The following is a 23,223-nucleotide window of genomic DNA, read 5'->3' on the forward strand; positions in this document are numbered from 1 at the left end:
TGCTGCAGTCCCCGGGGTTGTAGAGAGCGGGACGCACTCAGGGGCTGACCCGCAGCCACTGCCCAACCCCCCCCCCCACCCCCCCTCCCCGCCCTCCTGTTGGGAATTTAAGTCTTCAGAGGAGGGGCTACGTCATACAGGTATCCACTTGCCCAGCCCAGAGTTTCACCCTCCCACTGAGAACCACCGGGAAGGCGGCCCTTCCTGAAGGGGGCCCCCGCCTGGAGAGCAGCCCCGTGCATCAGCTGACTTCATCAGGCTGGAGGCTGTGCTACACGTTTCAGTCAACAGACGGGGATGGTCCCGAGGATGTATGTCGAGTTGCTGCTGAGGTGGTTTTCTCAGGGCGCTGGGGTTGTGGGCATTTAAAACTATTTTCCCTCTTCCTTCCTTCTGCGCTCCAGTCGGTCGCTTCCTTAAAATTGAAACGTCTGCACATTTTCAAGCACTCTTGGGATCATCACCAGAATGCTGGAGCTTGTTTATTTGTCCTGGTGTCAGGATTCTGACACCAGGAAGCTTCCTCTTTCAGAAGGAGGACTATGCCCCCCTCCCTCCTCCCTACTTTAAAAGAAAACTTTTTATTGTGGAAACTTTCATGTATACATAAAGGAAGGAAGAATCATTTAATATAATAAACAGCCTTGTATCCGTCACCCAGCTTTAACAATGATTAACATATGACAGTTTCCCTCTCCCCCTTTTTCGGGCCAGAGCATTTTCTTTTAAGCAAGACATCTTTTCTTCCTGCAGATTGCTTCTTTTTCTTTATGGTTTCTCTGTCTTTGGCGGCGCTGGGTCTTCGTCGCTGTGTGCGGGTCTCTGCAGCTGTGCTGAGCGGGGTTGCCCTGCGGAGTGTGGGCTGCCACTGTGCAGCCTCTCCGTTGCCGAGCGTGGGCTCTAGGCTCACGGCGGCAGTAGTTGCTGCCGCATGCAGGATCTTCCCGGGCCGGGCATGGAACCCGGGTCCCCTGCATTGGCAGGCGGGTTTTTGTCCTGTCCCTCCAGGGAAGCCCCCGATTACTTCTTAAGTATTAACAGCAGTGTAGGGGGTCAGGGCGTCAAGTGGGCGTGAACCCTCAACAGCCTTCCCATCTGTGTGCACGGAACTGTTCTCACAGTCGCTATTCTGAGCCTGGGAATTTGGACCCGACAATATGTGCATTGCTCTCAGACCTGTCAAAACAGCATCCAGGCTCGCCGATTGAAGGGTCTGCTCTGCTGAGTTGCCGCTGGGTGTCCTTCGGTTCAGCCAGACAGTCTTTCGACAGTGAGCTCTGGTTTCACACGGTCTCTTGACAGTGACTCGCATCCCGGGCGTCCGTGGCCTGCCTTAATTTGATACTCTGTGTCTCCTGGGTGTAAATCGCAGGGCCCACGGTCTGACGTTTGGTCGGGAGTTAGAAGCAACTCTAGGCCTGGCTGGGCAGTTTACCCGCCCCCTAACCGCTTTGCTCTTTAGAGTCTTCACCACAGACTGGAAATGTCTCCGTCTTTGTTAATGTTATCGCCACTTGCTACGTTTGTCTAATGAGCACTTGAATTGTAGTTGCTCCAAATTGAGATGAGCTGTAGACCAAATGAGAAAAAGTGAGATGCTTCATTAATTTTGATTACATGGTGAAATGATATTTTGGATATATTTGGTTAATAAAATATATAAATATTCTTCAAATTAATCTCACCTGTTTATTTTTTCTTTAATATTGCTACTTGAAAACTTAAAATCACATGTGTCTAGCATTATGTTTCTGTTGGATAGCATAGGCCTAGAACATTCTACTCCATTCTCTGAAATTATTTGATATCTGGGACTGTTATAATTATATACAAAGTTTGACAGAGGGTCCTAACAGAGCACTTCAGTTGGCCCAAACACATCTCCTCACCTTAGTATTAATCAGAGTTTCTTGTTTTGGGACTGCTTGTTTCAGTGGCAGCCTCCTTCTATGACCAGGACATGAGGAAACACCCGTTGTTGCCACGACACAACTGGGGTTTCCGTTGTCTTTTGGAGTCCGTTGTTATGAACTGTGCTGAGGCGTACTGCTTATTAAGTTTGAGTAGGGATAATGTTTTGCAGTTTCGTGGAGATTTCTTATTGTTTTGCTTTTTAATTTATTTATCTTTGGCTGAGCTGAGTCTTCCTTGCTGTGTGGGCCTTCCTCCAGTGTCTGAGCAGGGGCCCCTCTCCAGCTGTGATGCTCAGGCCTCGCACTGGGGTGGCGTCTCCTGTTGCCGAGCGCCATCCCTAGAGCAGGGCTCAGTCTTTGGGGCTCCTGAGCTCAGTCACCTTGCAGTATGTGCGGTCCTCCCAGACCAGGACTGAAGACCACGGCACCATCAGGGAAGCCCGATTGTTCTTTTAATGTCATCAGATTTTCCTGATACATACGTGTAGTTAAACATCAAAAAAGTGGAAACTGGTGTTTCCTGGGTTTGACCTGGGTTTGATCCCTGGGAAGATCCCCTGGAGAAGGGAAGGGCTGCCCACTCCAGTGTTCTGGCCTGGAGAATTCCGTGGACTGTGTAGTCCATGGAATTGCAAAGAGTCGGACACAACTGAGTGACTTTCACTTCCACCTGTGGTTATCTCTGCTTACCTGCTTATTTACGGTAGAAACTTTCCAAGCAAAGTAAAGACCAGCATTAACAATACTACCAGGCTTGTTTCTTGGACAGTATGAAGTGTCTCAGCACGCATCTTACCACCAGCGTTTTTCTGATGGACCGTTGAAGCTGAATCTGGCCTTTGTACCCCAACATCAAATTAAATCTCGGAAACTTGTGGAGATTTGGGGATTTTGGAAATTTTGGAGAGTTTTGGGTGAAGTAGCAGAGAATAGCTTTATTGGTTTGTCAGGCAAAAGGGGACACAGCAGGCTAATGCCCTAAAACCTGTGTGTTTCCACCTGGCAGGTAGCGCAGAGCTTCACAGTAATGGTTCAGAGGGGGCATCAGCTGGAGGACCTCCTTCCGACTGGTTGGTGGCGAGGTCATCGGTAGTCGGCATCAAAAGCCTGGTTCCAGCTGCTCCGGGGTTTGCGTGCTTATGGGCAGCAAGCAGCTAACTTCTCCCACGTGGTGGGGGTTTCATAGCTGAAAGCTGCTCAGAGTCACTGCTGTGTACTGTGTGAGGGGTCCCGGGACCCTGCCTCAAGGCCGCCTTCTTTCTTACTGCGCCTCCCTGGTCTCGCGTCCCCTCCCTTCCCTGCCTAGCAGCTGTTTGAACCTGCTCTTTGGAATTTCTGGAAGGTCATGGAGGAGGAATGAAACCTGTTCCCTGCCAGCGAGAGATGGGGGCACAGGAAGGCTCTCCTGCCCGGGAGCCTCACAGGGTCCTGCCTGGAATCACAGGGGATTCCAGCCCTCCTCTGTGTTCCCACCACATCGCGAGCCCCCCATCTCCTGGTCACCCCCGGGCCCCGTGTACATGTGTCCCTGGCAGACGCCGCATGACGGACCCTCGGGCCCAGCCAGACACGGACACAGCCACCTGGGCCAAGTCTGCTAATGCCTCTCGGGGAGGGGCCCCAGGTTTTCTGTACTCCTTCTCCATGGCCTCAGAGTTGTCGGGAGCTGTGAGTCTGTGGCAGGATTCAGGGATAAAGCTGGCAGCATTTTGTGCCCACTTAGTATATCATTACTTTCCCAGTGCCCTGGGGTCCTGAAGTCCTGGGATTGCTTTGAGCCCCTGGGGTCCTGAAGTCCTGGGATTGCTCTGAGCACCTGGGGTCCTGAAGTCCTGGGGGCTGTCTCTGAGCCCCCAGGGTCCTGAAGTCCTGGGGGATTGCTCTGAGCGCCCCTCGCACCAGCTGGTCCTATGCTACACCTGCTGCAGCACCGGGAGCTGAGTCTCCTCTTGCACACCTGGCTTCCCACACAGGCATGCCTGTGCGAACTCAGTCATGTCCTCGCAGTCTAATCCGGGCATGTTCTTCTGCTTCAGCCCTCTGGGCGCCTTTTCCTCTCAGGACGGAGCCCCCTGGGCTGACTGTGTGAGGGTCAGGTGCCTGCCGGCCCGTCCTCCCCTCTGCCTTGCACGTGGAGGCACACAGCACCGGCCTTGCCCTTCGTCCTTCCCTGCGGGGGAGCCTGACTCGCCTCTGCGTCCTGGCTGACCCAGCCCTTGGCACAGAGAATCCAGGCCTCCCTGTCGCTATACTGCAGCAGCGCTCCCCTTGTTTAACTGTGGTTCTCTAACCCTTGGTGCTTTTCTATGCTGGATGGACATGAAGGCAAAATAAGACCAGGAGCTGCTGTGGCTCAGATCATGAGCTTCTTATTGCCAAATTCACACTGAGATTGAAGAGAGTGGAGAAAACCACTAGACCATTCAGGTATGACCTAAATCAAATCCCTTATGATTATACAGTGGAAGTGAGAAATAGATTTAAGGGACTAGAGCTGATAAACAGAGTGCCTGATGAACTATGGATGGAGGTTCATGACACTGTACAGGAGACAGGAAGCAAGACCATCCCCAAGAAAAAGAAATGCAAAAAAGCAAAATGGTTGTCTGAGGAGGCCTTACAAATAGCTGAGAAAAGAAGAGATGCTAAAGGCAAAGGAGAAAAGGAAAGATATTCCCATTTGAATGGAGAGTTCCAAAGAATAGCACGGAGAGATAAGAAAGCTTTCCTCAGCGATCAATGCAGAGAAATAGAGGAAAACAACAGACTGGGAAAGACTAGAGATCTCTTCAAGGAAATAAGAGATACCAAGGGAACATTTCATGCAAAGATGGGCTCGATAAAGGACAGAAATGGTATGGACCTAACAGAAGCAGAAGATATTAAGAGGAGGTGGCAAGAATACACAGAACTGTACAAAAAAGATCTTCATGACCCCGATAATCACGATGGTGTGATCACTCACCTAGAGCCAGACATCCTGGAATGGGAACTCAAGTGGGCCTTAGAAAGCATCACTACGAACAAAGCTAGTGGAGGTGATGGCATTCCAGTTGAGCTGTTTCAAATCCTGAAAGATGATGCTGTGAAAGTGCTGCACTCAATATGCCAGCAAATTTGGAAAACTCAGCAGTGGCCACAGGACTGGAAAAGGTCAGTTTTCATTCCACTCGCAAAGAAAGGCAATGCCAGAGAATGCTCGAACTGCTACACAAGCACTCATCTCACATGCCAGTGAAGTAATGCTCAAAATTCTCCAAGCCAGGCTTCAGCAATATGTGAACCATGAACTTCCTTATGTTCAAGCTGATTTTGGAAAAGGCAGAGGAACCAGAGATCAAATTGCCAACATCTGCTGGATCATTGAAAAAGCAAGAGAGTTCCAGAAAAACATCAGTTTCTGATTTATTGACTATGCCAAAGCCTTTGACTGTGTGGATCACAATAAACTGTGGAAAATTCTGAAGGAGATGGGAATACCAGACCACCTGACCTGCCTCTTGAGAAGCCTGTATGCAGGTCAGGAAGCAACAGTTAGAACTGGACATGGAACAACGGACTGGTTCCACACAGGAAAAGGAGTATGTCAAGGCTGGATATTGTCACCCTGGTTATTTACCTTATATGCAGAGTACATCATGAGAAATGCTGGGCTGGAGGAAGCACAAGCTGGAATCAAGATTGCCAGGAGAAATCACAATAACTTCATATATGCAGATGACACCACCCTTATGGCAGAAAATGAAGAAGAACTAAAGAGCCTCTTGATGAAAGTGAAAGAGGAGAGTGGAAAAGTTGGCTTAAAGCTCAACATTCAGAAAACTAAGATCATGGCATCCTGTCCCATCACTTCATGGCAAATAGATGGGAAACAGTGGCTGACTTTATATTTCTGGACTCCAAAATCACTGCAGATGGTGATTGCAGCCATGAAATTAAAAGACGCTTACTCCTTGGAAGGAAAGTTACGACCAACCTAGACAGCATATTAAAAAGCAGAGACATTACTTTGCCAACAAAGGTCCGTCTAGTCAAGGCTATGGTTTTTCCTGTGGTCATGTATGGATGTGAGAATTGGACTATAAAGAAAGCTGAGCGCCGAAGAATTGAGGCTTTGAACTGTGGTGCTGGAGAAGACTCTTGAGAGTCCCTTGGACTGGGAGGAGATCCATCCTAAAGGAGATTAGTCCTGGGTGTTCATTGGAAGGACTGATGTTGAAGCTGAAACTTCAATACTTTGGCCACCTGATGTGAAGAGCTGACTCATCTGAAAAGACTCTGATGCTGGGAAAGATTGAGAGCAAGAGGAGAAGGGGATGACAGAGGATGAGATGGTTGGATGGCATCACTGACTCGATTGACATGGGTTTGGGTGGACTCCGGGAGTTGGTGATGGACAGGGAGGCCTGGCATGCTGTGGTTCATGGGGTTACAAAGAGTCGGACATGACTGAGCGACTGAACTGAACTGACATGAAGGGGATTGAGTTTTTCCCTAGTTCCTGGTATGTTTAGTTCCTTGGGCATCACTGGATTTGTTTCTTCATTGCTGAAATATCCATTGCATTCGGGGTCACTAAAAAGATGGTTGGTGGCATTTATTCACAGAGGGATTTTCATGGTTCATGATCGGTACCTGTTCTGTGCAGAGCGGTAGCTGCCAGCCACGTGTGACTGATGACCGGACTTGAAACGTGGCTGTTCCAGTTGAAACGTGCTGCCCGTGGAAAATGCAGACCAGTCCTGAAGACAGAATGTGAGATATTTTAATGTTGAGTGTGCATCGAAATAATTTGGTATCCCCATGGAAGGAGGAGCCTGGTAGGCTGCAGTCCATGGGGTCGCGAAGAGTCGGACACGACTGAGCGACTTCCCTTTCACTTCTCGCTTTCCTGCACTGGAGAAGGAAGTGGCAGCCCACTCCAGTGTTCCTGCCTGGAGAGTCCCAGGGGCGGGGGAGCCTGGCGGGCTCCCGCTGTGGGGTCACAGGGTCGCACAGGTCTGAAGCGACGCAGCCGCAGCGGCAGGTTAGGTGCAGCGTGTTGGCCTCCCCTGTTTATTTTCTCGCTCACGGATGTGGCTCCTGGGGCTCCTGGTGGTCCAGAGGCGGGACTGCTGCTTCCACCGCAGGGGCAGGAGTTCAGCCCCTGGCTAGGGAGCAAAGGTCCTGCAGACTGTGTGGTTCGGCCAGATTTTTTTAAATTAAAATGTTTCTTGAACACCTGTTGTTAAAAAATGCTAAAGTGGTTGCTAGAATATTTATATGTGGTTAAATGTGGTTCTTGGGCTTCCCTGGCGGCTCAGCTGGTAAAGAATTTGAACCCTGGGTCAGGAAAATCCCTTAGAGCAGGGAATAGCAAGCCACTCCAGTATTCTTCCCTGGAGAATTCCATGGGCAGAGGAGCCTGACAGGCTACAGTCTGTGGGTTCGCAACGCCTGACACACACAGACACACACCCATCCACAGACATGGCTCACATGGTCCTTTGCCTGAGCTCTCTAGAGGGTTCTTACTCTTAAATGACCCTTTTTGTCCCTTCCAGATGTGAGGTTACTGAAGATGAGACCACGTTTATCTTTCAGACTCTTTGATTTATTTTTTTTTACTGAGGCATCTCACCATGAAGGCGTACCACGTCGTGCTAGTTTTTGGCGTGCAGTAGAGTGATCCGGTTGTCCGTCTAGCTGCCTACCCACCCATCCATCCGTTTCTGTAGTATTGCGGATTCTTTTCCGTTACAGGAAACTATTAAATTACGAGCCTTTTGCGCGTGGTCGGAATCTGTCATTGAAGGACTTCATTTGATCTCTTCCAGCCTTGACCTCAGATTTCCACGAACCGAATGCGTAATTGAGCCCCTTGCGGATCCCCCAGATGCGGTGCTGCTGGCTTTCTCTCCGGTCCAGAGGAGCGAGCCGTGCTCTGGCCCCGCCCCAGGGCCTGGGACTGGGCTGCCCCAGGAAGAGGAGGGGCTGACTGGGGGCCGCGGCTGGAGGCGCGAAGGTCAGGGTCCCGGCCAGGCGCGGTGCTGGGGTCCCTAGCTGGTGGCTGTGGCCCCCTGGCGTCTGTGGTCTGACCTACTGCGCGGTGGCGGCCCCGCCGGGAGATGCATGGCGGTCAGCCTGCCGTCCCGGATGCGCCTCCGCCCTCCGCGCGCGGTCGGCGCTGCGGGCCCACCACTGCAGGGAGTGAGCCCGCCCCAAGCTGGGGTGCCCATTCTTGGGTAATCATGTGGATGCTTTGTACCAGGATCTTGGACGATGGTTTGAAATGAAGGCAGGGTCCTTTATGTTTGGTTATCAAATTCCACGTGGAAGAAAGATTTTTTAAGAAAAACTTTTATTTGGAAGTGTTTTCAAACTTACGGGAAAGTGGTGAGCATAGCAGCAAGGAGTGTCCTACGTGCCTTCTGCCCAGATGGGCCTGTTGGTCATAGTCTGCCCTGCTTGCTTGGCCCCGTGTCTCATATGCGTGTGGACACGCCCACACTCAGGTATCACGCGTGAGTTTGTGTGTGTGTGTCTGTATGCATCATACCTTTTCCTGGATCACGTGAGAATAAGATGCATTTACATCATGGCTTTTTCCTCTTGAAATACTTAAGTATACGGTTTCTAAAAATCAGGACAGTCTTTCATATAAAGGTTTTTTTGTTGCTTTTTGCCTGTGCTGCGCTGCTTGCAGGATCCTCATTGCCAGCCCCCTCCCCCCCCCTGGACTGCCAGGGGATTCCCGTATACTCTTTTACATAAGCTCAGTTTAGTTACCAGCTTCAGTAAATATTAGCATTGATGTAATACTTAATCCAGTGCTTACTTGTTTTCTAATTTTAGAGTTGACCCAAAAATGTCTTTTAGAGCTTTTTTTCCTCTCCATTAAGCACCCAGCAGGCTAGCATCACATCCGTATTTAGTTGTCACGTGAAGGTCAGACAGAGTCTCCTCTCCTCAACACTTCCAGAAGCTTCTGACAGCAGACGCACAGGATTTTCTGCTCAGCCCTCCCGCAAAGCCCAGCGGGGCGTCTAGCGGCTTAATTCCAGTTCTGCCTGCCTGTGATCAGCGCAGGCCCCAAAAGGTCCGCGGTCTGCACTCCCTTCAGATGCTGATCCCGAGTTCAGGTATCGCCCGTCTTTCCCGCTGGCCAGCTGTAAACTGGAGGCTCCTACTCCCGGGCTTTGATCACTTTGCAGAGTGGCTTATAGAGCCCAGGAAAGCAGGCACTAGATTCCCGGTGTTTTCATAAAAGGATGCAAGTCAGGAACAGCGACGGAGGAGAAGCCGGAGCAGGGTGGGGAGTAGGGTGGGGAGCATGGTGGTGATTAGCTCAGCCTCCAGAGCCTCTCCCCTCCCGAGGTGGGGGTTCCAACCCTCTCCTCTCTGTGCTTCTGTGCAAAAGCCACTCACAGAATCAGGTGCTGCGGGAACGGTCTTTATGAATAACAGCAGACACTCGTTCACCTCTGTTGTTGCCGTCACATGTGCAAGTCCAGGAGTTTAGGAGCACTTTGCTAAGAAAGGGGACAAAGGCCACATGTCGCAGGTCAGCGTCGCTGCACGCCTCTCCCGTCTGCTCTGACGTGGACAGTTCCTCCTCCCCACCACCCTCCTGCTTTTTGTCTTTTATGATATTGATGTTTTGGTGGAGGAATGTTTTCAATTTTAAGACTAAACCTGTTAAAAGCTGGGAGAAAATGCATTTTTGTCATCTTTTGATTCTATGGGAAAGACCTTTGCAAGCAAGACCTTGAAGAAAGGCCAGACTTTTCTGAAAAATGTAAAATTCCTGCATAACCACAAGCCAACAAATAAAACCCCCAGCCAATCTGGGAGGACAGACAGAAAAAGACCCACATCCTAGAAAAGCAGGCAGAGGACCTGAATATGTAGCACACAAAAGAACAAACGCAAGTGTCCAGGGACAGGGGAAACCATCCTGGGCATCCAGTGAGCGCAGATCACCGCAGCGGGGGCTCGGGCTGGCTTTCAGAAGACTGACCGAGGGAGCAGACGCTCCGCTGTTGGCCAGTGTGGGGGAAGGGCTCTGTCTCAGCGCTCCTGTGGTGGACTGGGGTGGACCTTACTGGGAGGATAAATTAGGGGGCGTCTATCAAAACTTTAAAAGCATTGACTCTGTTATGAGGTCTGTGGCCGAATTACCTGTTGTAGACTTGTGCGGTGTAGTATAGAGGCACATCTCTTCAGAAAATACACTTCTGGCTCCTTAAAGTGAACTTCTTTGCGTCAGAAGGTTTCTTTGGAAAAGACTGAGTGTTTTTTCCTTCAGCAGTGAGTGAGTCTTTGGTTACACATGAGTTCAGTAAGTATCTGGCTTTTCAGTTAGAGTGACGTGCCTCCGGGTTTTGCATGGTGTGCGGCTGACTCTCGGCTCCCTGGTGCCTCTGTCCAGTTTGCTTGTGCAGGCGTGCAGGCCCAGTCGCTCAGTCGTGTCCGACTCTTTGCAACCCCATGGGCTGTGGCCCGCCAGGCTCCTCTGTCCATGGGGTTGTCCAGGCAAGAGCACAGGGATCATGCTATGTAACGTCTCCTGCACTGGTGGGTGAGCTCTTCACCAGTCATTCTGGGAAGTCCCCAATCCTGCTCATCAGCCCCCAAGGGGCCATCCCTGGACTCAGTAGACGTGGGTCTGATGGGGACGGTCTCCCTCCCTCCCATGGTGACAGAGCACCCTGGGGGAAGGCTCGAGGTCCCTGTGATCAGAGGTGGGAGTGGGGAAGAGTGTGGGGGTGCCCAGCTGTGTCTGGTGTGGGCACTGTGCCATGGAAGGGCAGTGAGGCAGTAAGTGCCAGGCTCCTTGGCTGGAGGGGCCGCCATTCGGAGGGTGACCTCAAGGACTCTTAAGTCCGAGGTCAAGTGTGTGGGGACGGTGGTGGTGCCCTGGTTGTTGGGGTGGGGAGGTGATGAGGGGTGCGGGGATGATTGGGTTGGCATGGGGTTTAGCTGCTGATGTGGATTTGGTGAGAGAGAAAGCTGAGTGTAGGGTACTCAGAGACCGCAAGGGGCATTGGTGAGAGGGGCCCATAGCTGGAGAGCCTGAGAGCGTCACCAGGGCCCACACGCGCCCTGCGCCCTGCACAGTCGGCCAATGAGCCCCAGAGATGAGGCCTTGAGGCGAGGACTCTTTATTAGGGAAGTTGGCTGAGCTGGAGGAGAGCAGACTAGCGTCTCAAAATACCCATTTATGGATTTTGATGGATATGGATCCATATAAATTTATGGATCAGAGATGGAGGGGTAAGGAAACATAGTACAGAGACCATTTAATTCTTGCAAGCCTCAGGCAGGAGGATGCGTTCCTTTCTTTAGGGTCAGTCACTGGTGGGCAGGTTCATGGTACCTCCCTGTGAGCTAGACTGGAGCTCTTTAGTTTGAGAGAGGCAGAGGGGCAGGGGGTCATTCCCAGGTGGGCAGGCTCACGGTACCTCCCTGTGAGCGAAACTGGAGCTCTTTAGTTTAAGAGAGGCAGAGGGGCAGGGTTCTCAGGCCATTATGTACGATTATAACAAAAAGACAGGAGTTCAAGTCAGCCTGGAGTCAGAATTAACCCTCCAGGCTACTAAGTACTGAGGCCAGTGGTAGGCTGTCCGCTTTCTCGCTGTGGGGAAGCTTCTCTTTCTTGGCAGCTTGTCCAGAGCAGCTTTGTTTCTTCTCTGGTGGGTGGTCTACGCCCCCTGTTTTCATCTGATCTCCCCCCTCCACCTCTACCCATTATTCATTCTAGAAGTTTAACCCTTTCCGTGCACCGTCCTCTTTCTGCCTCCGCGTAGCCCCACCCCTGAGCTGCCCCTCCCTTCTTTCCGGAGGAGGATCCCAACCATCTCCGTCTTTGGCTGTGAGAGTCACCCCTGTCCAGCAGAGCCTCGCCCTCTGCCCTCTGGGAACCTGCTGTTTCGTCTCCGTGTTCCTGCATCGCCAGCTCTGGTTCTCTGCACCCTGGGTCACACAGAGCTGAAGGAGAGATTGCGGATTCCCTCCTGGGCAGAGTCAGAAACAGGCAGACCTCCTCAGGTCTCCTGTCGTAAGCATTTAAAGTTCCATCTAGCCTGCGCTTCACGATGTGCAGGAGGTGGTGCTGCCTGTCAACACAGGAAGCTTGGGGTGCAGGTTTGATCCCTGGGCTGGGAAGATGCCCCCGAGGAAGGCAGGGCAGCCCCACTCCGTGTTCTTGCCTGGAGAATCCATGGGCTGAGGAGCCCAGTGGGCTACAGTCCATAGGGTCGCAACTTAGCATGCCCTTGAAAAAGGCAAGGAAAGGCCTACCTCTGCTCTCCATAGTTGAGACTTTCTTTAGAAGTCATCTCAAGCACTTCTAGGTCCAAGGATTTTCAGCCAGCACACCAAGAGCTCCACCTCAAAGGATCACTCTTGCAGAGCTGCTGTCTGTCAGCCAGTGTAGCGACGGTTCCTGGAGACACAGACTGAGAGCCCTGGTGGGCTCTCAGTTGGCTTACCTCCGGAGACCCTCATGACCCCGAGAGACCCTCGCGGCCCCCGGAGACCCTCACGGCCCCGAGAGACCCTCACAGCCCCCGGAGACCCTCGTGACCCCCCGTGACCCTCGTGGCCCCCGGTGACCCTCGCGACCCCGAGAGACCCTTGCAACCCCTGGTGACCCTCGCGGCCCCCGGTGACCCTCATGACCCCAAGAGACCCTCGCGATCTTGAGAGACCTCCAGAGACCCTTACGAGTGATGAGGACTTGAAGCGAATCAGCTGATTATCCAGAAAGCACATGTGTGCGTGCTTCAGGATTGGAGTCAGAGCTGCTCTGCCTTCAGACCCTGTCTCTGCCTTCAGCCCCTGTCTCTGCCTTGCGGGCTGACACTGGAGGAAACAGCGTTCCGTTTCAGCCTGATTTCTCAGCCGTAGCACGGGGTCACTCAGACCTACCTCATGAGATATTTTGAGGATAAAATGTGTTCACCTTGAGAAGTGGACTGGATTTGGGTAGAAGAGAGGACCGGGGCATGGGAGGGGGGACGATGTGGATAGTTCACGTAACGATAGTGAGGCCACAGAAAGAGGCAGGGAAGGCGGTCTGGGGCGCGACCTTGGAGGATGCTGACTCGAGCGCAGATTGGCCTTAGGGTCTCGCTGTATAGACAGGGAGCTCTCAGTGTTCTCGGGGCTGAGGGACAGGGCTTCATTCAGATTTCACTGACACTTTTCCCGTCTTTCCTGAGATGTGGTGTTCTTGGCCACCAGAACCGTTCGCAGGATTTAGATCTAAACCCTTAGGAGTTTTGTTTCTGCACCCTCTGAACCCACTGTCCTCAGATCCTGGATCCAGGCTCCAGGGCCACAGGGTCCTCTTGGCCTGACGAGAGTTGGCTTCTAGAGGGACATGGCAGAATTTAACGTAAGTCAGTTTTGTGAGTAGACTTCAGTCTTATAGCAGTTCAGAAAGTTTCTCTATTTACAGTGCAATCTGATGTATTGGTATTCCAGAAGGTTCCTGGGAGAGAATGTTCCAGACTGGGGCTTCCCTGCCAGGCCGGTGGCTGAGATTCCATGCTCGCAGTGCAGGGGCGTGGGTTTGGCCCTGGGTGGGGACTGGACCCCACAGGCGGAGAAGCCTGGCCGTAAGGAGGGGCGCGCCGTGCTCACTCGCACTGCTCCTTTCTGTCTGCAGCTGCTCACGTGTCGCACCTGGAGAACGTGTCCGAGGAGGAGATGAACAGACTGCTGGGGATCGTGCTGGATGTGGAGTACCTCTTCACCTGTGTCCACAGGGAAGAAGATGCCGACACCAAGCAGGTTTATTTCTACCTGTTCAAGGTGAGACGTCCACATCTGGAAAGGCTTGCTTTTCCCTTTGTCTGTCCAGATGCAGCAGGTCACGGGCAGCTGGCCCTGGGTCTGCGGAGGCGCGTTTCCCCAGGGGGACTCCGCTGTGGGCACCGTGCTCGGAGCGCACCCCTCTCCCTGAGTGCCTCCTACGTGTTGGCCAAGTCGGGTATCTTTATGCTCATGGATTTCTTCCTGTCGCCCCTCTGTTCATCCCTCCGTCCGTCCATTTGTCCATCCAAGCATGTGTCCAAGTGTCTGTCTGCCCATCTGACAAGGCCTTCTCTATCGGGTGCTCTTGTGGGCGTGAAGCCTGGGTCCCTGGGCAGCGAAGTCCTTGCCTTCGTGGAGTTTAGGTTTCAGTAGGAGAGGCAGGGACAGTCAGCAGGTCGGCAATATGCGGCCTGTGGTGGTGAGCGTGTGGTGAGCCTGCGACCCGAGCCCGCAGAGTGAGTGCGCGCCGCGTGGGCGGGCGGGGACCAGGGCCAGGGAGGCGTGGCACTGACTTCCCAAGTCAGCTAGGGAAGATGAGCTGCCAGCTGCCAGAGACGAGCGGAGGCCAGGGGCCGCCCCTGAAAAGGGCTGCGGAGGCGCCTTCTGGGCGGGGCGCGGTCACATGGTGTCAGATCCCTGGTGGGCGTGAAGCCCCCAGCCCAGCCCAGCGTGGGGGTCGCGTGTGGTCACACAGCATCGAGACCCCACCGTGGACGTGAAGCCCCCAGGCCAGCCCAGCGTCGGGGGGCGGGGTGCGTGTGCTCACAGAGCATCAAGACCCACGGTGGGCGTGAAGCCCCCAGCCCAGTGTGGGGGTCCCAGTGGCGGGGAGGCAGGAGGCCTGGCTGGATGGTGGCTGGACTCGGCGTCCTAAGTGCAGGAGCGAGGGCCACGGTCGGTGGCTCCCTGCTCCCCGCCCCCTGCCTCCTCGGGGAGTGGCCTCAGCTCCAGAGGGGCCCAGTCTTGTCTCCGTAGATGTGGGCTGGGAAACAAGAAATTCAGGCCACCAAGAAGTAGATTCGCAAAGGTGGCTGACAGAAGGAATAATTTCAAAATCCCAAACCGACCATTTCGGGCTCTGTAGACTATGCTGTATGGTGTAGCCCTTACAAGGACCTTAAAAACAAACCCGAGCCCTTCATGGGAGCTGACACCCAGGAGGCGTTTGTGTCTCCTCGCCAGGCTGGCCCCATTTCCTGTGACCGGGAGTCTCCTGGTTTGCTCTGGCAGCCAGGAATCTCAGGGCAGGGTTCCGACCCAGGTCCTGTCGCTTTGGGCTGGGGCAGGGAGTGCCTGAATTTACCTGACACATAATTGTTCCTTTGCTTCTTCTGGTAACTTTTGTCTTTGAATGTAGTACTGGGAATATTTGGGGTCGATAGGGGCAAGAGTGGGAAAGGCGATTATATTTTTAAACATTGGAATCTTGTGGGGATTTTAACACCAAAAAGGTAAGTAATGGGGGGAGGGGTGGAAGAGAGCACAGCTGTTAGCAGTCACCAGACTCCTCCAGGTGACTGCTTGTTGACATGACCGTGGGCCTGAGTCGTCTTGACCGAACCCCACCTTCTTCATGCTGTTTAGAGCGTTTTTGGAAAAAGCTCTCAGTTGGAGAAAAGCAACGTCCGCATGGCTGCGACTATGACTTGTCTTGGAACTCAGCTCCCTGGTGGGTGGCTCCCCAGAGCCCTGCTGGAGGGGAAGGTTTCCGTCCTGCTGACCTCTGCTCAGTTCTGTTTAGAACCACCGAAGAGGCAGAAAATACTGCTCTGCCTTTTTTCCCTCTCTCATCTTTTCCAGTGCATGTATATTTGCTCCTGAGAACAAAACCCAAAGTATTAAGCATCCTCCCCTCCCCTCCCCCAGAGTCACTCGTTGGGCAAGTGTGTAAAAAATCATCCATTTCTTCTTAGCTTTGGAAAAGCAGTTCCTGTGTCCCCTACCTCTCTAAGTTAAACTGCAGGTACACATTTTAGTGCATTTTGGAAACTTTTGCCCTAGATGTTGAAAATGAACTCTGAAAAGCTGCTTTCTGAAGCTGATTTCGCCCTGGAGCCCGTCGGCGTGGTGCCGGAGCACAGCTGGCTGCTTCCAGGCCTGGCTGCATCCCTTAGTGACACGACCTCGGCCAGGTCGTGCTGTTTCCTTATCTGTAAAGTGTAGATCGAGATGCGTGTGTGGCTGAGTTCCCTCGCTGGTCACCCGAAACTACCACAACACTGTTAATCAGCTGCACCCCAGGACAAAATGTTTTTGGTGTTAAAAAAAGATTAAAAGTGTAGACCATGACACGATAGCACTTCCCTCCAAAGGCTGTGAGGAGGGTTCATGAGATGGCTCAGGCAGAGCTGCAGAGGTGCTTGGCAAGTAAGGGGCCCAGCGTCGCTGCTGCTGCCGACATCTTATGTTCAGTATTTGCCTGTTTAATCCCAGCTCCGTCCTGTTTTAAGACAAGGAAGCTAAGACTCAGCATCTCCCCTATTCATCCAAATTGAAACCCCCGATGGGTCAGTTTTCCAAATGATTTTAACTGGGGAAAAAAAAGTAGACAGCCCAAATTATTTGTATCTAAATGTGATGATCAGTCTTTAGATATCCTTAGAAACATATAACAACTTATCATTACGGTACCTTTATTTTTGTGAAGATGGCATGTATGATACCCTGAAAGGATCAGCAAATGCTCAGTGTGAGTAATTGATACGGCACCTCTAGAAGAGCTGAGGTCTTCGTCAGACCCCATCCTCTGTTTCCTCCTGGGAGAAGGTTTGCCATGTTTTGTTTCTGTTGAAAAAGCAATCAATAGAGAAAGGAGGGAAAGATGTAAGTAAATGCGTAATAAATATGTAGCACGTGGGTGCGTGAATACCCGAGTGATTGCACGTGTGGCCTGTGGGAAGGGTTCTGGAAGGCTCACTCGGAGGTGGAAGGTGAAGAAGTTCAGCACCAAGCGGCGAAGGCCCGCCCCAGGCGAGTTTCCAGGTTGGGCCTTGATGACTGGCTCTGGGGTCTTTCTCCCTCTGGCGTTTGCTCTTTGAGGAGCTGGGATTCTCATGGCCGGGATTCAGAGCGGCGTTTTGTTCTGTGGGCTCGGCGATGCCGGGACCCTTGGCCTGCCCTCTGCACATGGAGGGGGAGTGGGAGCAAGCCCGCGACCATGTGCGGCGCCCGCAGGAGCCCGAGGCAGCCCCTCGGGGCGGGACCGCGCCTGTGACACGCGGCCGCTGCACTCGGCTCCTGCCTACGAGCAGGCCTCGGCCTTCTCAGGGTTTAGAGCAGGTGCCCCAGGACGTGAGCACCCCTGCGTGGCCTGGGGGCATGTGCAGAGGGTGCTCCAGGCCTCGGGGTCAGCGGAAGCCAGCAGCGGGGTGGTGAGGGGGTGAGCAGGAGAGGTTCGGGGGTGCCGCGGGGGCCTCCTGGCGTGCGGAGTGGAGTGTGAGGCCAGCCACTCACAGCTCAGGTCAGGACGGGGAGTGGGGCTCCCTGGTGGTCTCCTGTCTGTTGATGTGAGAATTCACTGGCCTGTAACTGGATGGCGTCACTGACTCAGTGGACATGAATTTGAGCAGACTCTGGGAGATCTCAGGACAGGCAAGCGTGGTGTGCTGCCATCCGTAGGGTTGCAAAGAGTCAGACGTGACTTGGAGACAACAGCAACGTAATTAAGATAAATGGAATATGGTGACTTCCCTTCCAAAGGCTCTCTAAGTGTGACACGGAGTGTTTTAGAGAAAAGCCTAAGCTTACGTGTCTCAGAGGAAGATTTTAAAATGAAGGGTAAATTGGGTTCTCTTACATATTACTCTTGATTCACATCTTCGTTGATGAAACGCCTTACGAACTCCATGATCTTGGGTGCCCTCTGACCACCTGCTGGGGCAGCCTCACAGGCCGGGACCCTCGAGCTCCTCAAGGCTGCCGTCACCCCTCAGACGCCGTTCCATCTGGCTGTGTTCCACACCTGTCCTCCCTTCCACACTCAGTACACCCTTTCTCGGCTGTGATGCCTTCCCTCAGTCCCAGATTTCTGAGCTCTCAGCTGAGCTTAGACAGCACTTACTGCCTTTGTGACTTATTTGGAATGTTTCTGCTGGCATCGTGAATTGTTTGTTTTTCTTCCTTTTGTATGTGGGAAACAGCACGATATGACCTGGCCCAGCTCCATTATGTGGCCCTTTTCTCCCCAACAAGATTGTAAGCTTGGAGACGCCAGGTGTGTGTGTGTGTGTGAGAGAGAGAGAGACACTGACTTTTTGATTTCTTACAGCTCTTGAGGAAGTCTATTTTACAAAGAGGAAAACCTGTGGTTGAAGGTTCTTTGGAGAAGAAGCCCCCTTTTGAAAAACCTAGTATTGAACAGGTAAAAAAATAAGAGAAGCCCCCTTTTTAAAATTGCTTTAAGACTGAACAAACCTCATCTTCATCTTCATAGCTGGCTTAGAGATGTTCAAGTCTGTAGGAACCGTCTCAAGCCCTCTGGATCAGAAGTGAATATTCCATGTAGTGAGTGATTTAGCTTTTGTCTGTTCGGCTGCTGAATGCTCAGAATTCACTGTGTGTTTGGGAAAGAAAAACAAATTAAGTAGAACATGTAGCTCGTCAGGACACATGAAATGGGCTTTTTCTTGGTGTTGATGTTTCAAAATTAAGTCTTTGTCCCTGTGCTTGGCACTGTTGAGAAGTCTATTGAGGTGAGGGAATTCAGGAGCAATGTGAAAAACATTGTAAGCCAAGCAAAAAGCACAGAAAAGAAATGAGATTTTGTATCCAGAAGTTGGCTTCCTGCCACATTCTGATTCCTGCAAAGAAGCTGAGATCCACGTGGGGCCTCTGTTAACATGTACAGACCTTTCCTGTTGGGTGTTGTCAGGATCTGTCATCAGTATCAATTTTTTAGCTTCTCAGTATTTAAATATCAGACACTCTGGACTGAGTTTCCTGATGAGAGCAGTTACAGAAGACGTGCTATGAGATACAAATAAGTGTGTTTTATCAGTCAGTTTTTAGTAGAAGAAACGTTGTCTTCAAATCCTACAAAATAAGATTTCATTGTTACTTTATTTGAAGTTAAATTAGGTGAGAGTGTTCTGAAGACAGATTAAATTAATCCACAGATTTTTTTTCAAAAGCTCATATCAAAATTACTCCACATGTAAGAATTTGGAGGGTAAGTTTACTAAAACCTGAAAGAATGGCAGTGAAGAGTTTACAGGCTCGTGGTTTAGGTCATTGCAAGGCCTTGCTAGCAGACTTTGGATTAAAATTTTGTGAATGTAAAAACATATTTATCCACGAGTCTCATTATATGTGAGCTCCTGTTATGGACTGTACAGCAAGAGTTCTTCTGCAAAATAGCCATGTTTTATTGTTTGGGGGTTTTGACCTTTTCAGCCCACTGTTCGGGTTTTTTCTTTGCTGGCTCATAATTGCAGCAGGCAGGGAACTGCAGCCCCCAGCCTCTGTGTCGCTTTTCATAGGCTGTGACCCCAGGCATGCTTCCCTCTGGGCATTCCTGTTTTCTAATGGAAAAAAAGGTTTTTGTGAATAGAGAACTGTCTGTTCTTTTGCTAATGACCACCACTGGTGCTGACTGGGTGGGCGTTCAGGATTGCTGAGCTGCATAAATAAATCGCCTTCCCTCCTTTTAAGGGTGTGAATAACTTTGTACAGTACAAATTCAGTCACCTGCCACCCAAAGAAAGGCAAACGATCGTTGAGCTGGCAAAAATGTTCCTGAACCGCATCAACTATTGGCACCTGGAGGCACCGTCTCAGCGAAGACTGCGCTCTCCCAACGACGACATCTCTGGCTACAAGGAGAACTACACCAGGTGAGCGGGGCTGGCTCCTCCCCTCTGGCCTTGAGGTCTGAGCCTGAAGGGTCCGGGCCATTCCGAGCTGAAGGGCTTGGTGCGGTGGCCGCCCCCCACGGCCGCTGAGCCCCGGAAGTGTGGCTGGCCTGAACCGAGGCCTCCGAGACTGCACGAGAGAGAGCGCGAAGCATCTCACCCGTCGTGGTTATGTTGGCTGCATGTTGAAATGGTAGCCTTTTGCATATATTGAGTTAAATAATATGTTAAAGTTAATTTCTCCTGTTGCTATTTACGTTTTTAATGTGACTACTGGGAAATTTAAAATTACATATGTGGCTTGCATTCTATTTCTATTGAGCACTGCTGGTCTAGATAACTATGTTATGACTCTGTGATTATTATATAGAGACCTTACTCTTTAAAAAAAAATGCAATGCCCAAGAATATCAGTTCAGTTCAGTCGCTCAGTCGTGTCTGACTCTTTGCGACCCCATGAACCGCAGCACGCCAGGCCTCACTGTCCATCACGCAAACTCCCAGAGCTTGTTCAGACTCATCTTCATTGAGTGGGTGATGCCATCCAACCCTCTCATCCTCTGTCATCCCCTTCTCCTCCTGCCTTCAGTCTTTGCCAGCATCAGGGTCTTTTCCACTGAGTCAGTTCTTCACATCAGGTGGCCAAAGTATTGGAGTTTCAGCTTCAGCATCAGTCCTTCCAGTGAATATTCAGGGTTGATTTCCTTACGGATGGACAGTTTCAATCTCCTTGCAGTCCAAGGACTCTCCAGAGTCTTCTCCAAAGAAGGAAAGACCACCACAGTCTCAGCGCCTTGGTGTGAGTGTCACAGTGTTACATACATGGTCTTACCGTCTCTGTCTCTCTGAATACATGTTTCACGTTTGTTAGAATGAAAGGAAAGAGAGCACTTGCATCTTCTTCGCCCTGCCCCGTTTAAACATTTTACTGGTTACACTGTTGTCTGTTGATGCAACTTTTCTCTGTTGGTGGACATCAAACTCTGCACATATTCTTGGATTACATGTATTTTTTCTAAAATGGGAATTTAATTTTATTACTTATGATTTGCAGAATAATAGAATTGCGTTTATGACTTAAGTGTCATAACGTGGACCATACAAAATAGTGTGACATATTCATCTTTAAGGAAGAGAGTGGCTTGAATTACCCACTTTATTCACCTTTTTTATAACTTTTCCCATTTACATTGTATAGGCATATCAAGCTTGCTTCAGGGTTTTTTGTTTTTAGCATTTTTTCCCCCCTTGAGTTAAAATAAGCAATGTTTTTTGACAACCTGTAAAGATCACTTGTACTCAGATTTAACCACAGATGACAAGTAGAAACGGGTGGAGTTAAAGCTGAACTTTCCTCTCTAATTACTGACCAGATTTTATGAGTAACATCCAAGTTTTCGCCTCTCATCCAGCCTTCTACAATGTATACAATTTGAATTACAAAATATTTTATCTTAGGTATAAATAGGATTTGCAGATTGCTTCATAATCCATTTTTAAAATGATACCTTCATTTTCACAAGAGTGTTGTGTTAATAGTAGTTCCTATATTGTAACTGTGATGAGTTGAAATAGTAGAACTCTCTCTCTCTCTCTCTCTCTCTCTCTCTCTCTCTATATATATATATATATATATATAGTTTAACAAGTTTTATTTTACTTTATTTTTTGTCTGCACAATAAGGCATGTGGCATCTTAATTTCCTGACCAGGGAGCAGACCGAGCCCCACTGCAGTGGGGGTGAGGGGACCTGACCATTGAGCCACTGGGGAAGGCCCGTATCTTTTAACTCCATCTGTGAACAGTTGAGAAAACTGAATATTTGTGAAAGCGAAACCCCTGAAATATTTGCCACTCTAAGAGAGGAAAGACTGTTTAATCAAGGAGGAGAATTCATTGTGAAGCGGCACAGGAGTTAATACTGTATTTTAGAAAACAGAGTAAAAATAGTTTGTAGCATGTGGGGATTACCAGGAAATGGGCAGCATTGCAGACCCTCGAGGAGTCCGGAACGTGACGCAGAGTTGCGGAAGGAGTGATGGGCTTGAACCGCCGCCCCGTCCCGGCCCCGCCCCCGGGGAGATGCGTAGACGCTGGTGGTGCTTTTCCTCCGAGCCTCAGTCACCGTCAACGTGGGACTCAGCTGGACTCGAGCTGGAGCGTGTGCCGGGGGAGGAGAGCGCGGGGTCTGGAGTCGCTGAAGGAAGGGCGGTGACGGCCCAGAGCCCAGCAGGGTCCGGGGCCAGCCTCCCCTGGGGCGGAGGGTGCGTCCTTCGTGGGTGGGTGCGTCCCGCTCTAGGCGGTGACCGGCTGGCCCCTGGGCGGTTGACCCGCAGCCTCGGTGGGTGATAATAGGGAAGCTCCCTTGGCACCCGGCCTGCTGGTGAAGAGGGGGAGCGGAGAGGACCAACCTGTGAATGCTGTGAGATGCTCGGCTCTCTTAGAGTCAGACCTCACGGTCCTGATCGCTTGAGAACAGAGGAAAGCTCACACCGCCCGTCTCACTGATGCCGCTTCTCTAACGCGGCCCTCTTACCCCTGCGGGCAACACGGCCCGTGGGGATGGCGGGAGCCAGGGCCCTGGAGGGCAGGCTCAGCTTGTCCGTGCGGTCCACGTGCTGAGCACGGAGGTGGGAGAGACAGGATCCTCGTGGAACAGGATAGACTCAGAAAGTGATTGTGTTCCTTATCACGTGAGGACTTACCCATGAAAGATTAAATACTTGCTGAACAGTAGAAATGCTTATATTACTTATACTGTCTGTTTTGAAGTTAGGCAAAATATAAATATTTTATATGTTGAAAAATCTGATACATTAATGTTAACGTATACTTAACCTTAATAATCTATATGAGTATATATTAAATATACCTTTATATGTCCCCCAGAAGTCACTGTGGTTTTAGAGACAGACCTGGACAAATATTTTGAAATTTTCTGATGGTGTGCCAATATAATTCCATGAGAAAATAGCTGGAAAAGTGTCGGAGAAATATGACTTCTTAAAGTACATCTGACCAACAGAGTATGCTGAAGTGAAAGTGTGAGCTGCTCAGTCCTGTCTGACTCCTTGTGATCCCATGGACTGTAGCCCACCAAGCTCCTCTGTCCGTGGGATTTCCCAGGCAAGAATACTGGGGTGGTTTGCCACTTCCTTCTCCTGGAGATCTTCCCAACCCGGGGATCAAATCCGGGTCTTCTGCACTGCAGGCAGATTCTTCACCATCGGAACCCCCAGAGAAGCCCACACTGAGGGAATGTGGCAGATTATTCGCCTTAGATTCTGAGCTGTGCAGACCACCTCACAGTTAGAAGTTATGCTTATCTTGGCGAGATGTTTGTAAGAATCCAAGCAAATTAGATATAACTAAATTGAGTCTGGTGAAAGTTTTCTGTAACTATTGCACTGTGAGGTATAGACCATCACCAGGCTTCCTGAACGTTCATAATTAGGTGTGTGATCCTAGGATGGTGTTTATCATGAATTGTGGGAGGAGCAGTGTGACGGGGCTTCAGAGAGCCAGCTTCCAGTCTGGACTCTGAAAGTGACTAGTCTTCAGTGCAGCAGCACCAGGAGGGGTCATGTAAGCCCTGAGAGCTGTAGGACTTGCCGTCCAGCAGTGAGCAGGCACCACGGCCTTCTGCACTTGTGTCTCC

The 23,223-nt window shown here is 51.0% G+C and overlaps 1 protein-coding gene across 10 annotated transcripts in view; it reads left to right on the forward strand.

The window, feature by feature from the left end:
- KAT2B (lysine acetyltransferase 2B) overlaps positions 1-23,223 on the forward strand; it is a 109,250-nt gene that overhangs the window by 42,981 nt on the left and 43,046 nt on the right. For all 10 annotated transcript variants that reach the window (XR_011255502.1, XR_011255508.1, XR_011255509.1 and 7 more), the window contains exons 3-5: positions 13,567-13,712; positions 17,983-18,075; positions 19,365-19,546. Coding sequence is in view for 5 of the 10 variants with exons in the window: in XM_069582560.1 (XP_069438661.1) it covers positions 13,567-13,712; positions 17,983-18,075; positions 19,365-19,546 (421 nt within the window). In the remaining 5 variants the exon portion in view is untranslated. The remainder of the gene's footprint in view (positions 1-13,566; positions 13,713-17,982; positions 18,076-19,364; positions 19,547-23,223) is intronic.

The sequence above is a fragment of the Ovis canadensis genome, chromosome 1, assembly GCF_042477335.2.
Source record: "Ovis canadensis isolate MfBH-ARS-UI-01 breed Bighorn chromosome 1, ARS-UI_OviCan_v2, whole genome shotgun sequence".
In the NCBI taxonomy this organism is placed as follows: domain Eukaryota; kingdom Metazoa; phylum Chordata; class Mammalia; order Artiodactyla; family Bovidae; genus Ovis; species Ovis canadensis.